This window comes from Sorex fumeus, unplaced genomic scaffold (genome assembly GCF_029834395.1).
Source record: "Sorex fumeus unplaced genomic scaffold, SorFum_2.1 ptg000044l, whole genome shotgun sequence".
NCBI classification, from domain to species: Eukaryota; Metazoa; Chordata; class Mammalia; order Eulipotyphla; family Soricidae; genus Sorex; species Sorex fumeus.
Window position 1 is genome coordinate 50,015,995 of NW_026606101.1, and position 20,000 is coordinate 50,035,994.

A 20,000-nucleotide genomic window follows, 5' to 3' on the forward strand; every position below is an offset into this window, starting at 1 on the left:
AGGGACAGGTCGAGGTCCCCCAATCCTCTGGCGGCGACACGTGGTCCAAATCAACAGCCACTCCCAGCCCCCGCTTCTGGGAGGGGGGGCAAAGCAACGCCAGCACGACCCCGCTCCCCTGGAGCGGAGAAGCTGCGCATTCCCCTAGCAGGTAGCTCCCGAGGCTTCAAGAACACACAGTTCTCGTGTCTCCGGGAGCCTCGGCGACCAGCGCCAGCTCCCCGCGGGGCGTGGGACTCCGAGCTCCGGCCCTAGCACTCCGCTGGGCCGGCCAGGCGGCTGCAGAGGCAGAGGCGGGGGCGGGACGGGGCGGGGCTTCGGCGCGGGGCGGGGTCTGGCGGCGGCGCGGGGTGGGGCCTCCCTCGTGCGGGGCGGGGCCTCGTGCGGGGCGGGGCCCGGCAGTGAGGGGCGGGGCCTCCCTCGGGCGGGGCGGGCCGCGGGCCGGGCCGCAGCGCCGAGCCGGGAGGGCCGCGGCCACCGGAAGAGTCGCCGTCGCCAGCCGAGCGGCGAGAGGGGGAGCGGAAGCGGCGGCCGCGGCGGCGGCGGCGGCGGCGGGCGGCGGCGGCGGCGGGCGGCGGGCGGCGCTGGGACCCGGGAGCGGCCGGAGAACAAGGGAGCCGCGCTGGGCCGCCGAGCCTTGGGCCGCGCCGCGCGCCGCCGCCCGAGAGGCCCGGCCCGGCCCGGCCGCCCGAGCAGGCCGCGCGCGGGGCGCCGGGCCCGAGGCGGGCACCATGGGCGAGACCAAGATCATCTACCACCTGGACGGGCAGGAGACGCCGTACCTGGTGAAGCTGCCGCTGCCCGCCGAGCGCGTCACGCTGGCCGACTTCAAGGGCGTCCTGCAGCGGCCCAGCTACAAGTTCTTCTTCAAGTCCATGGACGACGACTTCGGGTGAGGACGGCCCCCCGCCCCCGCCCCCGCGAGCCCCCCGAGTCCCCCGGAGCCGCTGCCCCGGCCGCCCCCGGCCCCCGCTGCCCACGGCCGCGCCCGCGCGGGCCGACACACGCCCCCTCCGCGGGGACCCGCGCTCCCCGCCCGCTCGCCTTGGAGGGGCGCACCTGGGGGCGCCCGCCCCGGGCCTCCTCCTCCTCCTCCCCCCCCCCCAGCCCCGCTTGCAGCATCCGCGCTGGGAGGCTCGTGGGGGACTTTGCGCCGTGGGGGAGGGGGAGGGGGTCGGTCGGGGGGCCCGAGGCCCGGAGGCCCGGCGTGTGTTTCGCGGGCGGGCGCCCCCCGCTCCCCTGGGGGTGGGGGGTGCGTGGTGGTGGTGGTGGGGGGGTGTTGTCACGGGAGAGGAGCCCCCGAGCCCTTCCCGAGCGGTGCCAGTCCGACCCCCTATCCCCCCCACAGTCTGCACCCGGGGACGAGGGGGGTGTATATTGGGGGTTGTATTTTCCTCCAGGGGGTGGCCGGGCCGGACCGGAGCCCCGCCTGGACAGCGAGGGCTGGGGGTTGGCCCGTCGCGACGTCGCCTTTAAGAAGGGCTGGAATGTTGGAGCCGGAAGACTCTGTAGCAGCTGGCCTGGATGGGGGAGCCTGGCCAGCCCCTCACACCCCCCCCCAACTCCCAGGGGACCGCGGGAGCGCCCCCCCCCCCCCCATAACCTGCCCGGCACCGACTGGGCGCGGGGCCTGGAGGCCCACAGGCAAGGCGGTCTCCAGCCCTTGGGAGGCCGCCCAGCTAAGTGAGGGAGGCAGCCTTCTCCCCAGCCTCCTCGTCTGGCCCCCTGGGAAGGGTGGAGGGGGCCCAGAGCCTTCTGGCTCCAGCCGGTGGGTTTCCGCTGTCGCCTCTCCCCGCCTGGGAGCGCAGAGCTGGATGCTGCCTGGAGATCGGGCGCTCCTAAGTGGACCGGTCCTGTTGTTGTGTGAGCCTGGGGTGGGGCGCTCGGGGTACAGTAGGGTATAGTAATGATGGTCTGGCCTCTGTCCAGAAACAGACACCCCTGGTGGTGGAGAGACTTTGAAGTGGGATCAGCCTGAAAGGGGGGGCGGGGGTGGGGGAGGGGACCAGGGGTGGGTGCCTTGGCGGAGCCAGAGCAGGCCAGGAGACCAGTTGGCCTCTGGGCCTGGGAGAGGGGTTCATCAGCCAGAGGCCTGCAGAGACTAAGATAGGCCTGTCTCCACCTCCTGCTCAGCCCTGGCCTGCTGAGCCTGGCCCCCAGCCCCCGAGCCCCCTCTCCCTAGGCTGCTGTCAAGCCAACTGCCCTCGCGGGGACCCGTTCTCCCCCCTCCACCCCTTCCATCCACTCCCCTTGGCTTAGCAGTGTTCTCTGAGGCCCTCGTCAGCTCTTTTGTAGCGGGACCCAATTAGTGTGAAAGCACCGAGCTCCTGCCTCATAAAATATGTCACAGATAAAAACTGTTAAACGGAGGGATGAAGCAGCGCTCATTGAGGTACCACCTGAAGCTCCCTAGCCGACTTTGGTGGTCCTCGTAACACCCTCTCCGGAATGTCCGAGCAGACCCCTCCAGCGGGAACGAGAACAATGCTGAACAGGAGAGCGAGGCGCTGGGGCTTGGTTTTGTTGTTGTTCTTTAATCCCCGGAAGGGTGATTGCAAAGGGGAGGCTGTCTTGTCAGAGAGACATCGCCAAGGCGCATGGATACTTGGCACTTATTTTTTAGCCCGTGCTTTTTGCCGTGCCAAGCACACATCTTCGTGCTTTTCAGATCTTTACTCGTTTAATCCTATTAACATCCTATTAACTAAGTCCCTGAAATACTTAGTAAGATTCCCAGTTTCCCAACGGGCACAGGAAATTTAAGTGACTTGCTCGGCATCACACAGTAAGGGGCACGGTTTTTGATTCCACATCAGGAATGTGAGCCGAGAGTTGGAAGGCGTTGCAGCTGGTATTTGGGGTAGGGGTTGGGGGGCTTTGTTTTGTTTTGTTTTGTTTTGCTAGTATGTTACTTAATTTTTTCCCTAGTACTTTTTTTTTTTTTTGGTGGAGATGGAACTAGTCGGCTGCATGCAAGGCAAGTGTCTTAGCTGTACCATCTCGCCCCTTTAATTCCCCTTTGTCTTGAGTGTGATTCCTTTTCTTGGACATTCTGAACCTCAGCAAACTGTCCAGGAGTAGGGCTGCTACTGATTTACCCCCAGAAGAGGAGGGAGGGTCAGGGACAGGCCAGACAACCGATGGGAAAGTGGCTTTGACCAGGCAGCCTGCTGGCTCTCCGGGCAGCCCCTGGACATTCTAGTCAGTTGACCCCCAAGGACACCCCAACCTGAATCTGGTCTCCAGAAGTATTCGTCAAGCCCAGGGTAGTCCCTGCCCTCTTGAATGATTTGGGAAACGGAGGGAGAGTCTGCGTTTCCAGCGCTGGGGAGCTGACGGATGGCAGGACAGGTGCCGCCGCTAGAATGGCCTGGAGCTGGGGGTGGGTGGGGGCACCATGGCAGCTGGGTCACCCATGGTTCCCCCTCTTTCAGTCACACACTGCTTGCCTCTGCACCTTCTGCTGAGTGTTTTCCCCCTATCTCTGGCTCTTAATTCTTTTGCCCACTGGTTGATGTACGGGGCGGGCGGAAGGCAGGCTGTGAGCAGGGACTCAGGAGGAGCAGCTCCAGGGCACTCGGGGATGCAGGCCCCCTTGTTTGTTCAGAGGGCCACAGTTAGGAGAGTGTCGGACCCTGTGGGCGTCTGGGGTGGGGCACCCCTCAGCACATCCTGTGCCTCACACTCCTCTGTGACCAGCTTGCTCGAGCCCCACGTCTCAGAGATGTGGCTCTTCTGGTGACCGGGGAGCTTGATCACGGCTCTCCACAGAGCTCAGTGGAAGTGGACGTGATGACTTGGCCAGTCTGGACCCTGGTCACCATGCCCTGGGGCTCCCTAAGCTCTCTCCCCTCCCCCTCTCCACCCATATCTGGAGGCCATGACTGGGGACGGCAGGAGGGCAGGTATGAATGTCCACCACAAAGGACTGCCTCAGGACAGCTCTCCAGGCAGCAGACTGCTGACCCCTCACGGGCCCACTGAGAGCACTCATGCCATGCGTGAATGGAGTTTTGGTGTGGTTTTTGGTTTGGTTTTTGTTGGTTGTTTTCGTTTGGGGGCTGTACCCGGCAGTGCTCAAGGGTTACTCCTGATCCTGCATTCAGGTATGACTCCTGGCAGAACTCAGGGGACCCTGTGGGATGCTGGGATTGAACCCAGGTTAGTGGCGTGCAGGGCAAATGCCCTCCACACTGTACTATTGCTTCAGCCCTAGGATGAGTTTTTGTTTTAATTTTTGGGGCCACATCCGGTGATGCTCAGGGCTTACTCCTGGCTCTGCGCTCAGGGATCACTTCTGGTGGGCTTCAGGAATCCCATGGGATGTTGGGAATTTAACCTGAGACCATGTGCAAGGCAAACACCCTACCTGCCATCCTGTCTCTGGTCGAGTGGCTGAGTCTTTTAGGTTCTGGCAGTGTTCATCCTTCCTCCTTCCCTTCAGTCCGTGTGGCTGGGGAACATGCCTGTGGGGCTGCTCCTCCCTACCTGTAAATATTTCCAAGAACCTTCCACTGAGTCGGAACTTGGCCGGGACTAGGCGGGCTCTGGGGTGGACGCTTCCCGAGGTACTGGCAGTGGCAGACACAGGCCTGGCACTCTCTGGATCCAGCCAAGGCTCCGCTGCTGAGCAGGCCATGCGCGCTTCTGTTCCCTGCCACTAGAGATGTGTGCCTCGCTGCAGAGGACTTGCTAAAACTTGACCAAGTGCCTAGCTCTTATTGTTGGCCAGGACAGAGCCAGGGGTTTGCCAGTCCCATTTATCGGGACAAGACAGTGGCTTGGAACATAGGAGAAACTTCTCTAAGTTGGGAAGGCCAGTGGCAGAATCGGAACTGGAACCCGATTTGTCTGATTCTGTTCAGGGTACGAGTGTGTCTGTGTCAATGTGTGTATATCATGTGTGTGTACAACATGTGAATTTGTGTGTCTACCTTGTGTACCTGTGTATATATTGTATGTGTGTATACAGTTTGTATACATCTGTGTATCTCTATGTATATGCTGTATGTATCAGTGTGTGTATATTGTATGTACATCATTGTGTGTTCGTATATCTTGTGTGTATCTGTATTGGTGTGTGTATATATCATGTGTATCTGTATACCTGTGTATTAATTAGTGTATCACTGAGATGTATCTCTGTGTGTGTTGTATGAGTGTATCTGTGTGTATTAGTGTGTGGATCTGTGAGTGGGTAACCGTATATTGTATGAGTGTATCCCTGTGTATTGTGTGGATGTATGAGTATGTCAGTGTGGTATATTGTGCGTGAGTATGTATTAGTATATGTGTGTATCAGTGTGTATCTGTTATGTGTTTTTCGTGTATATGTTTTATGTGATTGTGTGCATCCTGTTTGCGTATCAGTACATGTATATTGTGAGTCTGTGTGGACATCGTGTCTATTAGTGTATGTGTATCAAATGAATGTACATATCTATATCATGTATCAGCGTGTGTATATTGTGTGTCTGTGTAGCAATGTGTATCACTGTGTGAGTGACTGAGGAAGAGAATGAAAACCCCACCGGGGGAGGGGGCCGCCTGCCCAGGTCCCCCCAGGCTGCTGCAGATCGGCTGATGCCTGAATCAGCAGAGCCTTGGTGACCTGTCAGTGACCCCCAGAAGGAGGAGGCATTTGGACCTTGGGACTGGATGGGGGGCTGCAGGGGACAGATGAGGAGGTGGTACTCTGCAGCAGGCTGCCCCCCCACCCTCTCAAGCTGGTCACTGAGTCCCTGCCATGTGGTCCCCGCACCTCCTTTCCCTTTGATCGCTGCCTTCTCCCAGGTGGCTGTAATCTGGGGGCGCTGGTGGCCGAGCTGCCTCTCTCCCTTTCTAGTCTGTTCTGTCGGCCTTGGGTGACTTGAGCCGTTTTCTTGGGGTCGCTGTGGGGTAGGAAATGGTGGCAGAGCCGGAGCGCGGTGGGAGGGGGGAAGGCAGGCGTGGCCCTGGGACTTGGCCGTGAGTCCAAGAATGCGAGCATCGCAAGGAGCCAAGCACGTCCTGGCTCAGGGCAGAAGCTGCTGCGGCTCCTGCCTAACTGTCCTCCCCCTTCCCAGCTCCAGGCCCAGCCCGCTTCCGCCGCATCTCTGCCCCTGGGCTGCTGGACACAGGCGTCCTGGCCGCCCCCAGCCTTCCCGTTCCCCTGCCCGGCCCCCCATGTAACTGCAGCCTGACGTTGTGCTTCCCCACACCCGCAGCCGAACTCCGAACTCCTTCCTCCCACACAGCCCCGTGTCTCCCACTCCCTCATCTCCAGCCTTTGTATGGACCGAATGGGAGGTGAAGAAGAGCAGAACCTGAGGGCCAGAGTCACCTGGGGCCAAATTCTAGCTCCTTGACACAGAACCTTTCCCTGTTACCGTATTTCTAAAAGAGAATCTGTACAATATTGTCTGCATGGCAAGACTGCTGTGAAAATTATACGTTCTGATGACAGAGCTGAGGTGGTGTAATATCTAAGAATAAAGGCTTTGGCGTTCGGCTTCCAAGTTTCACACTCTCCCTTCCCGCTCCTCCTCCTTGGTGTTTCGGCCATACCTTGGTGATGCGCAGGGTTTGCTCATTGCTCTATCCTGAGGGGCATTCTTGGTGGGACTCTGGGAACTGTACGTGATGCTGGGGATCAAGCTCCAGTAGGCCGCGTGCAGGGCAGGCAGCGGACTCACTGTACTATTGGCTCCAGTCCCCGAAAATTCATTCTCCTTTTTGTTGATGTTTTTGTGATACTCAGGGGTAACTCCTGACTGCCCTCAGGAATCACTGCTTGTGGGGCTCGTGTCCTGCCTGCTGTGCTGTCTCACCAGCCCCGGACTCATACACTTAACTCTTAACTCACTAGTGGTATCAGTGACCTCTATAGCCCCTACCCCATCTGCAGAGGCTACACGACCCTCATGAACACCTCAAGCAGCAAATAGTACCAGTTGCAGTATAAATTGCGGGTTTTCCTAAGCAAGCATGCCATAGTAGGGTTTATTTATTGGTTTGGGGGCCACATCCAGCAGTGTTTAGGACTTAATCCTAGCTCTGTGCTCAGGGATCGCTCTTGGCAGTGTCAGAGATCAAACTGGCATCAGCCATGTACAAAGCAAACGCCTTTGCCTCTGTGCATTCTTTGTGGGGCCTGTGAGAGAGATTAATTTGAGTGACTGTGGAGATAGCTTAAAGGACTGGCATGCATTGCTTGGGAGGCCCATTTAAAAATAAAACCAAGGGGCCAAGAGATTGTATAATGAGGAGGGTGCTTTTTTGTTTTTTTTTTTTTTGCTTGTGGCCAACCTGGATTTTATCCACCAGCATCCCATATGGTCCCCCAAGAAATGCCATGAATAATTCCTGAGAGCAGAGTCAGGAGTATGAATGTTGCCAGGTTTGACCCAAAAACAAAACAAAAGAATTAAACATAAAAACAAGACTGGAAATAGTACCAGGGGTCAGGCAATTTCCTTGGATGCAGCCAACCTCACTTTGGTCTCTAGCATCTCATGTGGTTTCCTAGTTCCACCAGGAGTGAACCCGCCACCCATAGCTAGGCATAGCCCTGAGCACAGCCCTGGTAGCCTCAGAACCTTAACGGAAAGACTTGATTAGTTCATGTTACAAATTAGTTACAGTAGAGTAACAACAGTAACTGATGCTGAAATATAATGACGAACATTGAACTGTAATTAGGGCTGTGTGGTGGCCCTTCCTCGCAGCACTCTCTTACTACCCACAATATTTCAGACCCACAGTTGACCAAGGGTGACACAACAGATGGCGGGGTGGCACTGTGTAGGTGCATTTGGGGACCTTCTGAGTCTGCACTTCCTTGTCTGTGCCTGTTTTATTTGTTTGGTTTCTGGGCCACACCTGATGATGCTCAGGGGTTGCTCTTGGCTCTGTGCTCAGGAATTACTTCTGGAGGTGCTCAGGGCACCATGCGGGATGCTGGGGATCAAACCCAGACCAGGCCAGGCATAAGCGCCCTCTCTGCTGTACTGTCGCTCTGGCCCTGTGTCTGTTTTATCGAGGATGGGAGAAATGAGCCTCCGAGCTCGGGCTGGACGGTGCTTGTGGGTGAGAGTAGGCGTGACTGGTGGATGGAGGGGTGTGGAAAGGACACATTGGTCATGGGAAGGAGTGAGGCCAGCCTGGGAGGGCTGTGGGAATGGTGAAAGCGCTTGAGATCCCGGGGAGTCGGGTGGGCAGCAGCGCCTCTTCTTCATCCCGAGTCTTGTCAGTCACCTGCTGGCAAAGAGTTTACCCTAGCGAGGCCACCGCCAGGGCACCGGACAGGGCTAGAATCTTCCTGGGGCGTTCCAGAACCACCCCTGGGTGGATCCCCTCCCAGCTGAGAGGTGAGGTTGTGCGGGTGCCTGCCTTCCCACCCCCAGAAAGCTCTCCAACCCGGCCTCTTGCCCCGCAGGGTGGTGAAGGAGGAGATCTCGGACGACAATGCCAAGCTGCCCTGTTTCAATGGCCGCGTGGTGTCCTGGGTAAGCGCCTTCCCGTCCGCCCTGCGTTCCCTGGCCTGTCCAGATGTGGGCCGTCCCGAGGTCCTCGCTGCTGGCTCTGCACGTGCCTTCCAGCCTTCAGACGGGAGCACCCCAGCCTGGGTGAAGAGGAGGTGTGGGGGAAGCCAGGGAGACAGCGGCCAGAGCTGGGCCGGGGACGCTGGGGGCTGGGGATCACCCAGCTCCCTCCCGGCTCCCAGCTTGGTCTCCCTCAGACCGCTGCCGTGGCCCCCAACCACCGAGGGCTGCTCTTCCCTCCTCCTCTGCATCCCGTCCCTCCCCTCCCCCGTCGCCCAGCCCACGTGCCTTTCTCCCCCTTTGCCCACTCACCCATTTCCGCCTCTCAGCTGGTCTCCGCTGAGGGCTCGCACCCCGAGCCAGCACCCTTCGGTGCGGACAACCCGGCCGAGCTGCCGCCGCCCCTGGAGCGCACCGGGGGCATCGGGGACTCCCGGCCTCCGTCCTTCCAGTGAGTGGGCCCTGCGGATGGGGGGGCCCATGGCCGGGACAGGGGTGGCCTGTTGGCTCAGTCCAGGGCTGGGGGAGGGCGCCCCCAGCCTGGCCCGTCCCCCACCAAGTCCTCTCCCCGCTGCAGCCCTCATGCTGGTGGGGGCAGCCAGGAGAACCTGGACAACGACACGGAGACGGACTCCCTGGTGTCTGCCCAGCGCGAGCGGCCGCGCCGCAGAGATGGCCCCGAGCACGGTGCGCCTGCCCTGCCTCCCGGCCCGCCCCACCCCTCCCTGCCCTGCGCCCAGCCCGTCAGCCAGCAGCCTCCCCTGTCCCCCGCAGCTGCCCGGCTCAACGGCACAGCCAAGGGGGAGCGGCGGCGAGAGCCGGGGGGCTACGACAGCTCGTCCACCCTGATGAGCAGTGAGTTGGAGACCACCAGCTTCTTTGATTCTGACGAAGACGACTCCACTAGCAGGTGGGGCGCTGGGGCTCGGCTCCAAGGGGCGGGCGGGCCCTGAGCAGGGGGGCCTCGGGGAGGGGGCCGGGGCAGGGCCAGCCTGGTGGGGACCGACTGTGGGCCCCGCAGGTTCAGCAGCTCCACGGAGCAGAGCAGCGCCTCGCGGCTCATGAGGAGGCACAAGCGGCGGCGGCGGAAGCAGAAGGTGTCTCGAATCGAGCGGGTGAGGACCTGGGCTGGGTGCGAGCGGGGCACCCACGAGGAGTGGCCAGGCGGGAGCAGGGGTCGCTGCCGCCCGCACTCAGGGCCGCGGTCTCTTGCAGTCTTCGTCCTTCAGCAGCATCACGGACTCCACCATGTCACTCAACATCATCACAGTCACGCTCAACATGGGTGAGTCAGTGCTGCCCCGCACATGCGTGTCTGCCCGAGCCCACAGCAGCTCCCAGAGGCCCAGGCCAGGACAGATGGACACAGCCATGGTGCGAGAGCTTCCCAGAGCGAGTGACTGCCGGTCCCTCGTCCCAGCCCCCTTCCTGTTTGCCCACCATCACGTCTCATCTTCTGACGTCTGCCCTAGGCACTTCCTTTAGGAGAGAGCTGAATCTCATGCACAGTGCCCCACGGTTGGTCTTCAGGGTGGTTTTGTGCTGACTTGGGGGAGGGGCACACCCAGCAGTGCGTAGGGGTAATTCCTGGCTCTGCGCTCTGAGATCACTCCTGGCGGCTTGAGGAACCATATGTGGTGCCGGGAATTCAACCAGAGTTGGCTGTGCGCCTGGCCCTGTGCGGGCTCTCCGGAATGCCAGTCGGAGTCTGAGTTCTGACTGTCGCTTGCTGCCTGAGACCAGTGGCTGAGCTTCTCCAGGTCTCCAGCCTCTCCCCTGTAAAATGGAGTGGGAGAAGAGGAAGCGCCAGGCATGGTGCCTGGGCCAGGGTCCCCGCCCACCCTTCTCTAAGGAAAGGCCCAGGTTTAAGCCTGGCTCTTGCTCCGCTCTCAAGATCTTGTCGTCCCCGTAGAAAAATACAACTTCCTGGGCATCTCCATCGTGGGCCAGAGCAACGAGCGCGGGGACGGGGGCATCTACATCGGCTCCATCATGAAGGGCGGGGCCGTGGCTGCTGACGGCCGCATCGAGCCAGGAGACATGCTGTTACAGGTACCCCATGCCCAGGGCCCTCCCGGCGGAGGGCAGTCCCCAGCCAGCTCCGCAGCCCTGCCCCCTGCCCACCCGCCCGGTCCCTCCTCCCCAGGTCAACGAGATCAACTTTGAGAACATGAGCAACGACGACGCCGTGCGGGTGCTGCGGGAGATCGTGCACAAGCCAGGGTGCGTGCCGAGGGGCGGGGCCCTGCGGCGGTGGGGCAGGGGCACCTGCCCTGCCCTCACCAGCCCCCCGCCCTGCTTCCAGGCCCATCACCCTGACTGTAGCCAAGTGCTGGGACCCAAGCCCACGGGGCTGCTTCACTCTGCCCAGGAGTAAGTAGGCAGGGGCGTGACCTGGCACAGGGGCCCTGTCCCCCCACCCTCACCCCCACCCCAGGGCCCGACAGCCCCTGACTTCTCCTCCCCGCAGGTGAGCCCATCCGGCCCATCGACCCTGCGGCCTGGGTCTCCCACACGGCCGCCATGACCGGCACCTTCCCCGCCTACGGCATGAGCCCCTCCCTGAGCACCATCACCTCCACCAGCTCCTCCATCACCAGCTCCATTCCCGACACAGAGCGTGAGTGTCCTCCCTGAGCCCTGCCTCCGCCCCCGCGGGGACGCGCCCTCATTCCAGCCACCCCCCACCGCATTCCCCCCCTCCGGACTGCCTACCCAGCCCTCACTCACCGGGCTTTGCTTCTGAGCCTGTGCTGAGCATTGGGGCAGCCGCTGTTTCCTCCTGTCACTGGGGCCAGTGACCAGCACGTGGCCTGCAGTCAGCACTCCATAAAGGGCTGCCGGGCTGCCACCATCGCCCACACATCACACGCGGTGTGAGGCGGCATCACTGAGGGGGCTTCTTTCTTCTCAGACCCCTTTGGAGAATGGACCTGAACGGCCCCTGGTGTCGGGCAGGCCGGCCACCCCGTTGCCTCGCAGTGGTGAGGTGAGCGCTGACTAAGTTCGAGACCTGTTTTCTGCCCCTCCCCCTGCAGGCCTCGACGACTTCCACCTGTCCATCCACAGTGACATGGCAGCCATCGTGAAAGCCATGGCCTCTCCCGAATCCGGGCTGGAGGTCCGGGATCGCATGTGGCTCAAGATCACCATCCCCAACGCATTCATCGGTGAGAAGACCCCACAGCGGGGAGTGAGGGGGGTGGGGTGTGACGGGGCGGGGCAGCCCAGGGGCCCAAGACCTCCTCGGGGGCCCCACCTGGTGGCTGGTGTGAGGCCATGTGAGTGCTGGTCGGGTGGCCCTGAGTCAGTGGCGCCTCATCCGCAGGCTCCGACGTGGTGGACTGGCTGTACCACAATGTGGAAGGCTTCACGGACCGGCGCGAGGCCCGCAAGTATGCCAGCAACCTGCTGAAAGCCGGCTTCATCCGCCACACCGTCAACAAGATCACCTTCTCCGAGCAGTGCTACTACATCTTTGGCGACCTCTGTGGCAGTACGTGCCCCCTGCCCTTCCCCTGGAGGGAGGAGGGGGTGGTGCCCGGGACTGGGGCAGATTCCAGGGCCGCATTCTCACCTGGCACCCCGCCCGCGGCTTCAGACACCTCCTCTCCCCTGGCCCTCGGGACCTCCTCCTGCCTTCCCAGGGACCAATTATTCTCCGTTTCCGGATGGAGAGACCGAGACTTCGGAGGCTAAGTTAGATGAGTGAGACCTTGACTCTGGATCTCTTGAGCCCTGGCTCTCCCACCCCGGCCTGTGTGATGGTGCAGGGACCTGGCCGCAGCACCATGTCAGCCCCCCGGGGCTCACCCCATGTCCGCAACCTCCTCACACAATCCCTCTACCCCGTGGGCCATGTCTCACACTTCTGCTGGGGAAATGGTGAGGCTACACCATACCATGGGCAGTACCCAGGAGCTGGTCCCGAGAGTGCAAAGCCAGCGGGGGTCACTAAGCAGGAGAGTCTGCAGGGAGCCCCTTCCTCTGAGTTAATGGGTGCCCTTGGCCATGGCAGGCCTCCAGCCTGAACAGCACTGCTCTTGGCTGACGCCAGTCACTCCTGCCTGAGGGAGCCTTTCTCTTTGTTTCGATTTGGTTTGGAGTCACCCTGTAGTGCTCAAGACTTACTCCTCACTCTGCACCCAGGGAGCACTCCTGGTAGTGCTCGGGAGACCATATGAGTGCTGGGGATGAAACCCGTGTCAGTTGCATGCAAGGCAAGTGCCCTACCTATGGAGCTATCTCTGGCCTGGCAGCCATTCTGTGAAGCCGCTTTCCATGAAGTTTTAGACACCTGACAGTGTCCCCAAAGTGATGATACTCCCCAACCCCAGGAGATGTGGGAGCTGTTGGGGGGGGGGAGGGAGGTGGCTGTAGCAGCATCTGGTGCATTTGGGGGGCGATTTCTGTTTGCTTAGTGGTGATTGGTTTCCAGGGGGTCACTGAGTGATTTTGAGAGTCCCCGGGGAAGTGGGGGTCCCTTGGGACCCCTGAAGTAGTGATTGGTGCATAGGGTTTGGGGTGAGCCAGCTAGTGTATTCCTGGATGCACACTTACACTGCGACCATCAGTGAATATAGCACGGCTGGGCCTGGCCTGTGAGCAGGGCTCAGAGCACACCTCCTGTGCCGAGGGCAAGACGGACTTCTAGCGCTCGTGCATTGTAAGAACTGTGTAGTTAACAATTTTAAGAGAACGTTGGGTTTGGATTTCATTTGGGGGCTATAACCAGCAATGCTCAGGGGTTACTCCTGGCTCTGCACCCAGGAATTACTCCTGGTGGTGCGCAGGGGACCCTCTGGGAGGCCGGAGATCAAAACCTGGTCAGCCGCACGCAGGGCAAGCCCTGCCCACTGTACTCTCTCTGGCCAAAAACAATTGTTTTTTGTTGTTGTTTTTCACATTTCAGAATCTCCAAAATTCGATGTATCTTACATTCAGTGTTCTCTTAGATTCAATCAAGTGTGGTTATTAATATTAGAAGAAGCAGCCCGAATCAAAGCCTAAGGGATACACAAATCTCACGGGAGGTTCAGCAACTTCCCTGGGGCCTCCTGTGTCTTCTAGTTCCTCCCAAGCCCTCAGAGGCCAGGCCCAGGGAGATTCTGACAGGACAGGTGCTTTCCTGGGGCCGGAGTATAGTACGAAGGCTGGGCACTGGCCTTGAATGGGTGACTTAGGTTCCATGCTCTCTGCTTCCTGTGTGGTCCACCAGGAGACTTCTAGCAGTAAGGCCTGAGTACCCAGGGCGTGGCCCCAAACAAACAGAGCAGCTAGTGATTTCCCTTCTCACAGGGAACAGCACCCAGCTGAAGGGCCAGACCTGGCAGGACACAGGTAGCACAGGGGAAGCCTCCGGCTGCTCTCTGGGCCTTCCTCACCTACCCACGCTTCCCTCAGCAGCACTGGAACACTGGCCCCTGAGGGCTAGACCCCGAAAGGCCCAGCCTTCATTTTGTTTGTTTGTTTGGTTGGTTTTAGGGCATATACCCAGCATTGTCAGGGGATTATATGGTGTTGGGAATTCAACCTGGGCCTCCTACATAAAAAATGTGGTGAGCCCATGGAGTTCTCCCTCTGGTCCCTCCTGCTGGCTTTCAGTCATTTATTTTCAGTCCTGAGAGAGGGGAGGGCAAAAGGTCATATACCACCTCCCCTTCCACCCCTGTTCCCTCAATACTGGCCCCTGCTAAAGACCTCAGGCCTCATCCTTGAGGTAAGGAGAAAGTAAACAGTTCTTTTTTTTTTTAATCAATGCAAGGAAAAAACTTTTATTTATTTTTGCTTTTTGGGTCACACCCACCGATGCACAGGGATTACTCCTGACTTGTGCACTCAGGAATTACCCCTGGACCCCTGGCAGTGCTCGGGGACCATATAGGATGCTGAGAATTGAACCCGGGTCAGCCACATGCAAGGCAGATGCCCTACCCACTGTGCTGTTGCTCCAGCCCCCCCTTTTTTTTTTTACTTTTTACTTTTTTTCTTTTTTGCGTCACACCTGGCGATGCACAGGGGTTACTTCTGGTTCATGCACTCAGAAATTACTCCTGGCAGTGCTCAGGGGACCATATGGGATGCTGGGAATTGAACCCGAGTCAGCTGCATGCAAGGCAAATGCCCTACCTGCTGTGCTATCACTCTAGCCCCCCCTTTTTTTTAACTTTTAAAAAAATTTTTTTCATTGAATATCTGTGAGATTAGATCATTAGTAAGCAGTTATTTATTTAATGACTTTGGGAGAGGTGCACAGCTGGTGGTGCTCTGGGATCACTCCTGGCAGGCTCAGGGGACCACTTGGGCTGCCAGGAATTGAATCCAGGTCAGCAGCCAATGCCCTCACTGCTGTTCTATCTCTCTAGCCCCCTGAAAGTTGGCAGCGCTTACTCTGTGGCTACTGCTTGGGTTGGTCTCAGTATAGTGGGTCTCCCTCTTAGGACTTCCCTTTCCTCGTCTAGATAAAATGACTTTAGGGGTCTGGGCGATAGTCTAGCGGGGAGGGCACTTGCCTTGCATGCGGCTGACCTGGATTCAGTCTTCCCCATCACGTATGGTCCCAAACTTCCAGGAGTGATCCCTGAGTGCAGGGCCTGGAGTAAGCCCTGAGCATTGCCAGGTATGGCCCCCAAACAAAAATGTGTCTCCAAGCTTCCTTCCTCTACCTCTGGGAATGGGAGCCTGGGAAGGAAGCCCCGGTCTTGCGCCTGACGTGTGGTGGGTGTGCCGTAGCTGTGGGAGACACAGTGCCCCAAGCTGGGCACCCGGATTTGGGGCGGTGGGGGTCATGACTTGGGGCCTCTGCAGGGGTGAGGAGGTACTCCCTGGGACCGGCTCTGCAGCACCCCCAGCTGCAGCCGAGTGCGAGCGAGTGAGTGCCGGTGTTTAGGCCGTGGCTGTCGTGGGACCGGGACGCCGGACCTGCCCCCACGCAGCCCTCCTGTCCTCCCCAGACATGGCCAACCTGGCCCTGCACGACCACGACGGCTCCAGCGGCGCCTCGGACCAGGACACACTGGCGCCGCTGCCGCACCCGGGGGCCGCCCCGTGGCCCATGGCCTTCCCCTACCAGTACCCGCCGCCCCCGCACCCCTACAACCCGCACCCGGGCTTCCCCGAGCTGGGCTACAGCTACGGCGGAGGCAGCGCCAGCAGCCAGCACAGTGAAGGTAAGGAAGGGGGTACGGGCCGCCCGGTGGGGGGGGAGGCGGGAGGGGTCCCGGGTGCTGGGTCCCGCACCCCAAAGGCCGGGAAGGGGTCCCGATGCTGAGCCCCACCGGTGGCCGGTAGGGGCCCCAGGTGCTGAACCCCGCATCCCGAGAGCCGGGAGGGGGTCCCGGTGCTGAGCCCCGCCGTGCCCGTGTGTCTTCCCCCCCATCGCCCCCGCAGGCAGCCGGAGCAGCGGCTCCAACCGCAGCGGCAGCGACCGGCGGAAGGAGAAGGACCCCAAGGCCGGGGACTCCAAGTCGGGCGGCAGCGGCAGCGAGTCGGACCACACGAGCCGCGGCAGCCTGCGCGCGCGGGAGCGGGCGCCCAGCGAGCGCTCGGGCCCGGCCAGCGAGCACAGCCACCGCAGCCACCACTCGCTGGCCGGCAGCCTGCGCAGCCACCACACGCACCCCAGCTACGGGCCCCCGGGCGTGCCCCCGCTCTACGGGCCACCCGTGCTGATGATGCCCCCCGCCGCCCGCGGCCATGGGGCCCCCGGGCGCGCCCCCCGGCCGCGACCTGGCCTCCGTGCCCCCCGAACTGACCGCCAGCAGACAGTCCTTCCGCATGGCCATGGGCAACCCCAGTGAGTTCTTTGTGGATGTGATGTGAGCAGGGCCCCCCTCTCCCCTCCGCCAGTCCCCGCGCCCCTCCTCCGGCCTGCCTTCCCTCCGCCTTTTTTGACTTCTGTCGTGGACCTGAAAGGGAAATAAACGGAACTAAATCCTGGCGCGCTAACTGCTCGCTGGGCCTCCCCACCGATCGCCGCTGCAGCGCTAACCTGCTACCGCCCGGCTTGTGCCCTCCGCCACTAACCGCAGCCTGGGACTCTGGGACCCTGACCTGGTGCTGCCCCACCCACCGCCTCACCCCTGCTCACATCGCGGGGCTGCTGAGGCCTGTCCCCCCTCAGCGCCCTTTCTGCAGTCAGCTGTCACCCCTCCGATAACCCGTCCCCTGAAGCATGTGTGCCAGTCTCTCCCGTTTCCCATTGTCCTGACACCTCTCCCCGTCAAGGAGTTCCTTCACCTGTTCCCTCCCAGCCTTGTCTGCCCGCTGGCCAGTCCCCCATCAGGGGCCGTGGTCACGCCCAGGGACTTTCCATGCTTTCCCTACCTGGGTTGTCCGTGGCAGAAGCCCAAAGGGCTCCCCTTCACTGCCTGAGCTGCTGCTAGTGGCTTTCGGGGACCCTCCCTCGTCTCCCCCCTCCCCCCACGTCTGCCCGGTGTGCTGGCTCGCTCAGCCCCTAATCCTACTAACACGCAGGCTCAGCTCGTCTCCGAGCCTGAAACATTTCTCTTCTTTCTTTTTCTCCCCTCCCTCCATTTTTCCTGGGCCTGGAGCAGCCAAGAGTTTCGGGCTGTTTGACTTTCTGTGAGTCCCCAGCGAGGGGAGGCCCAGCCTCGGAGGAGACCAGGAACCCTGCTTCTGCAGCCCCTCAGGGCTCCCCAAGGATATTCAGCCCCACCCCCACCCCACACCCACACTTCAGCATGTAGAGACACTAGGCTTTTGGGGGGAGGGCCCCAGCCACTCACCTGTGTTTGTGACTCTATTCCCCCTTTCTCTCCTTCTCTCTCTCTCTCTCTCTCTCTCTCTCTCTCTCTCTCTCTCTCTCACACACACACACACACACACACACACACAAACACACACGTGCCTATGCAAAGTTCTCGTAAGCCTCAGGGCTGGTCCCTGTCCAGAGGGCTGGGCCCTCTCTCCAGTCCTCTCCGGGTTGTGGGGCTGGTCCCCAGACTCCCATCTCCCCTTCCTCAAGCCTCCCACACGCCCCCTTCCTCTTCCTACCTGCACAAAGCCCAGAGGCGGGGGCTCACTGAGCCCAGTGAGGATTCGCCAGGAAACGGACCGTCCTTCTCGCCCCACATCCCCTCCCTGTTACTTTGCCATACTAGCCCAGAGCAGGCTGGGCAAGGGGCTTCTGGGGCTTGCAGACAGCCAGGCCACAGCGTTTGCCTTCCCCTCCACTGCGGCAAATCCTGACTCATCTTAAAGCTTCATCTAGAGCTTTCCCTGGCTCCCCTAGGCTCCCGGGCTCTTAAGCCTGGAGTGTCAGCTGTGAGGTGAAGGCCAGGGCGCCAGGCTCTGGGGCATGTGTTCACTTGAACCAATATTCCCTGGGGGTTTCGAGGTGAGGACTCTGTCCCAAGTGTGATCGGAGCTCTGGGTTTGCTTCCAGCTGTCCCCCGCCCCCCCCCCCCCCGTTCTTCTCTTTTATCCTCTGCCTTGTTGGACTCTCGAGAACTCCTTCGTCATTGCCTTCAGTGTTGGTGCTCCCCGTGTTCTGTCTTTGGTCCTCTTCTCTTTGCTCTTTTACTCCCCCAAAGGATGTCATCCAGGAGCCAGGAGATAGTACAGGGGGTACGGCCTCATATGTGACAGACTTGGTTTGATCCCTGGCACTGCCAGGATGATCCCTGAGCACAGAGCCAGGAGTAAGACCTGAGCACTGCAGGGTGTGGTCCAAACCCCCTTATCCCCCCAAAAGAAAGAAAAGGCTGTCATCCCTCCTGCCACTGACATGCTAGTGGTCTCCAAATCTCCATCTCCAGCCCCCACTTCCCTCCAGTCTTTAGACCTGCGTCTTTATCACCCACTGGACAGCTCCACAAACATGTCCGTAGAGCCTCAGGTCGTCTTCCCCCTTTCGGGTGTCATCCTAAATTCCAGTCCCTGGTTCCTTCATCACAGTCCGCACAGGCTCACCAGCTAGGAGTCCTGGTGGCCTTCAGTTCCTTCCGATGTCTTACTAGTCACCATATCATAGCCATTCCGCTCCATCGACTTTCTTTGAACTTGGCCCTCCTTCTTCCTCTGCCTCTAGTTTACCAGAGCATGGGACTTGGGGTCCGGTGGTTCTGGGTTTGACTACCAGTTCTGCTACTCTTTCGGTTGCGTGATAGAGTTATTCATTCTCTCTGAGCCTCGATTCCCTCGTATGTAAAATGACGATAATAATACCTACCTCACAGGGTTGTTGTGAGGATTAAATTAGATAGTGTACGAAAGGTGCCTCGCACAGTGCCTGGCACACAGTAGACTAGGTGCTCAATAAATGGTAGCTATTATTATTTACCACTACTACTACTATTATTTTGCTCTGAATTAGAATGGGTTTAGGATTTCTGTGGGAGATGAAACATTTGGAAAGGGAGGAGTGAGGAAGGCCAGTCTTGCACCCCTAGTCATCCTCATTTCCAGCGGGAGGATGGAGGGAACAGGAAGGAGGAGAAAAGCCAACAGGTTTTCTTCTGATCCTGCATGAGTTATGTCCTGGGGTTACCTGTCTCACAGCATGGGTGGGAAATTCACTTTATTGGGGAGTTCAAAAATCTAATTTTCAGGTAAAGGCAACTCGCCAATGGCCAGAGGTAGTGCAAGAGTTAAGGCACTTGTCTTGCATGCTGTGGACTCCAGCATCACCTTTCCCTGAGCACCACCAGCAGTGAGCCTTGAGCACATCCAGGTGTGACTCCCCCCACCCCTAAACAGAATCACTGTATCACTGTCATCCTGTTCATCGATTTCCCTGGTAACATCTCCTTCGTCCTAGCCCTGAGATTTTAGAAAGTGCCACGTTCAAAAGTAAAAAGTAAAGTAAAAAGAAAGTAACTTAAAACTAAATTAACTGCTAAGAGTCCATCCTTCCTCTCTCTTCCCCTTCCTCCTTTTTAGTTTTGGGTGGCCACAAATGTTAGGTGCTCATGGCTAACTCCTGTCTCTGCACTCAGGGATCACTCCTGATCCCTTGGGATTAGCCTGGGGGACCCTATGGGGTGCCGGGGATCTTACCGAGTCAGCCACGTGCAAGGCAAGTGCCTGCTCACTCTTCTCTCTCTCCAGCCCCCTTGCGAATAGATTTCTAGGCGACACATACTTCTGCCACTAGAAGACATACAGGTTCTGGTCTGGAGGGGCTCAGAGGCGCATAAAAGTAGCTACGGGGCAATACGGACACATACCAAAAAGTTTCAGCAAGTGCCTTCGAGGATGTGCCCCGCTCTGCTCCTGGGGAGGAAATAATTCTGCAGGGTCAGAGAGAGAGCCCAGTGCCTGGGGTTTGCTCCCGGACCACCTCGGCGAGTGTGTGCTCCGAAGCACAAAACAGCACCGCCGGGTGTGGCCCCCAAATCAAGAATCGAAACAAAAAACACCCCCGACATAAGTCTGGAGCAGACATATCTTAGGCAAGACTTGGGGAAAACGAGAGGCGATGTTAGAAGTCAACTCAGCACGAGTGAGTGCCAAATT

General features: G+C 59.6%; 1 protein-coding gene across 1 annotated transcript; it reads left to right on the forward strand.

The window, feature by feature from the left end:
• Positions 1-581: 581 nt before the first annotated feature.
• Positions 582-18,825, forward strand: DVL3 (dishevelled segment polarity protein 3). Its single transcript, XM_056121371.1, is given in 17 exon segments — positions 582-892; positions 8,417-8,486; positions 8,852-8,973; positions 9,100-9,209; positions 9,297-9,432; positions 9,544-9,637; positions 9,738-9,807; positions 10,435-10,574; positions 10,669-10,745; positions 10,828-10,895; positions 10,993-11,142; positions 11,561-11,692; positions 11,851-12,018; positions 15,476-15,691; positions 15,912-16,198; positions 16,200-16,317; positions 17,078-18,825. Coding segments are annotated over 17 exon segments (2,151 nt in total). The 5' UTR covers positions 582-731; the 3' UTR covers positions 17,110-18,825.
• Positions 18,826-20,000: the final 1,175 nt, after the last annotated feature.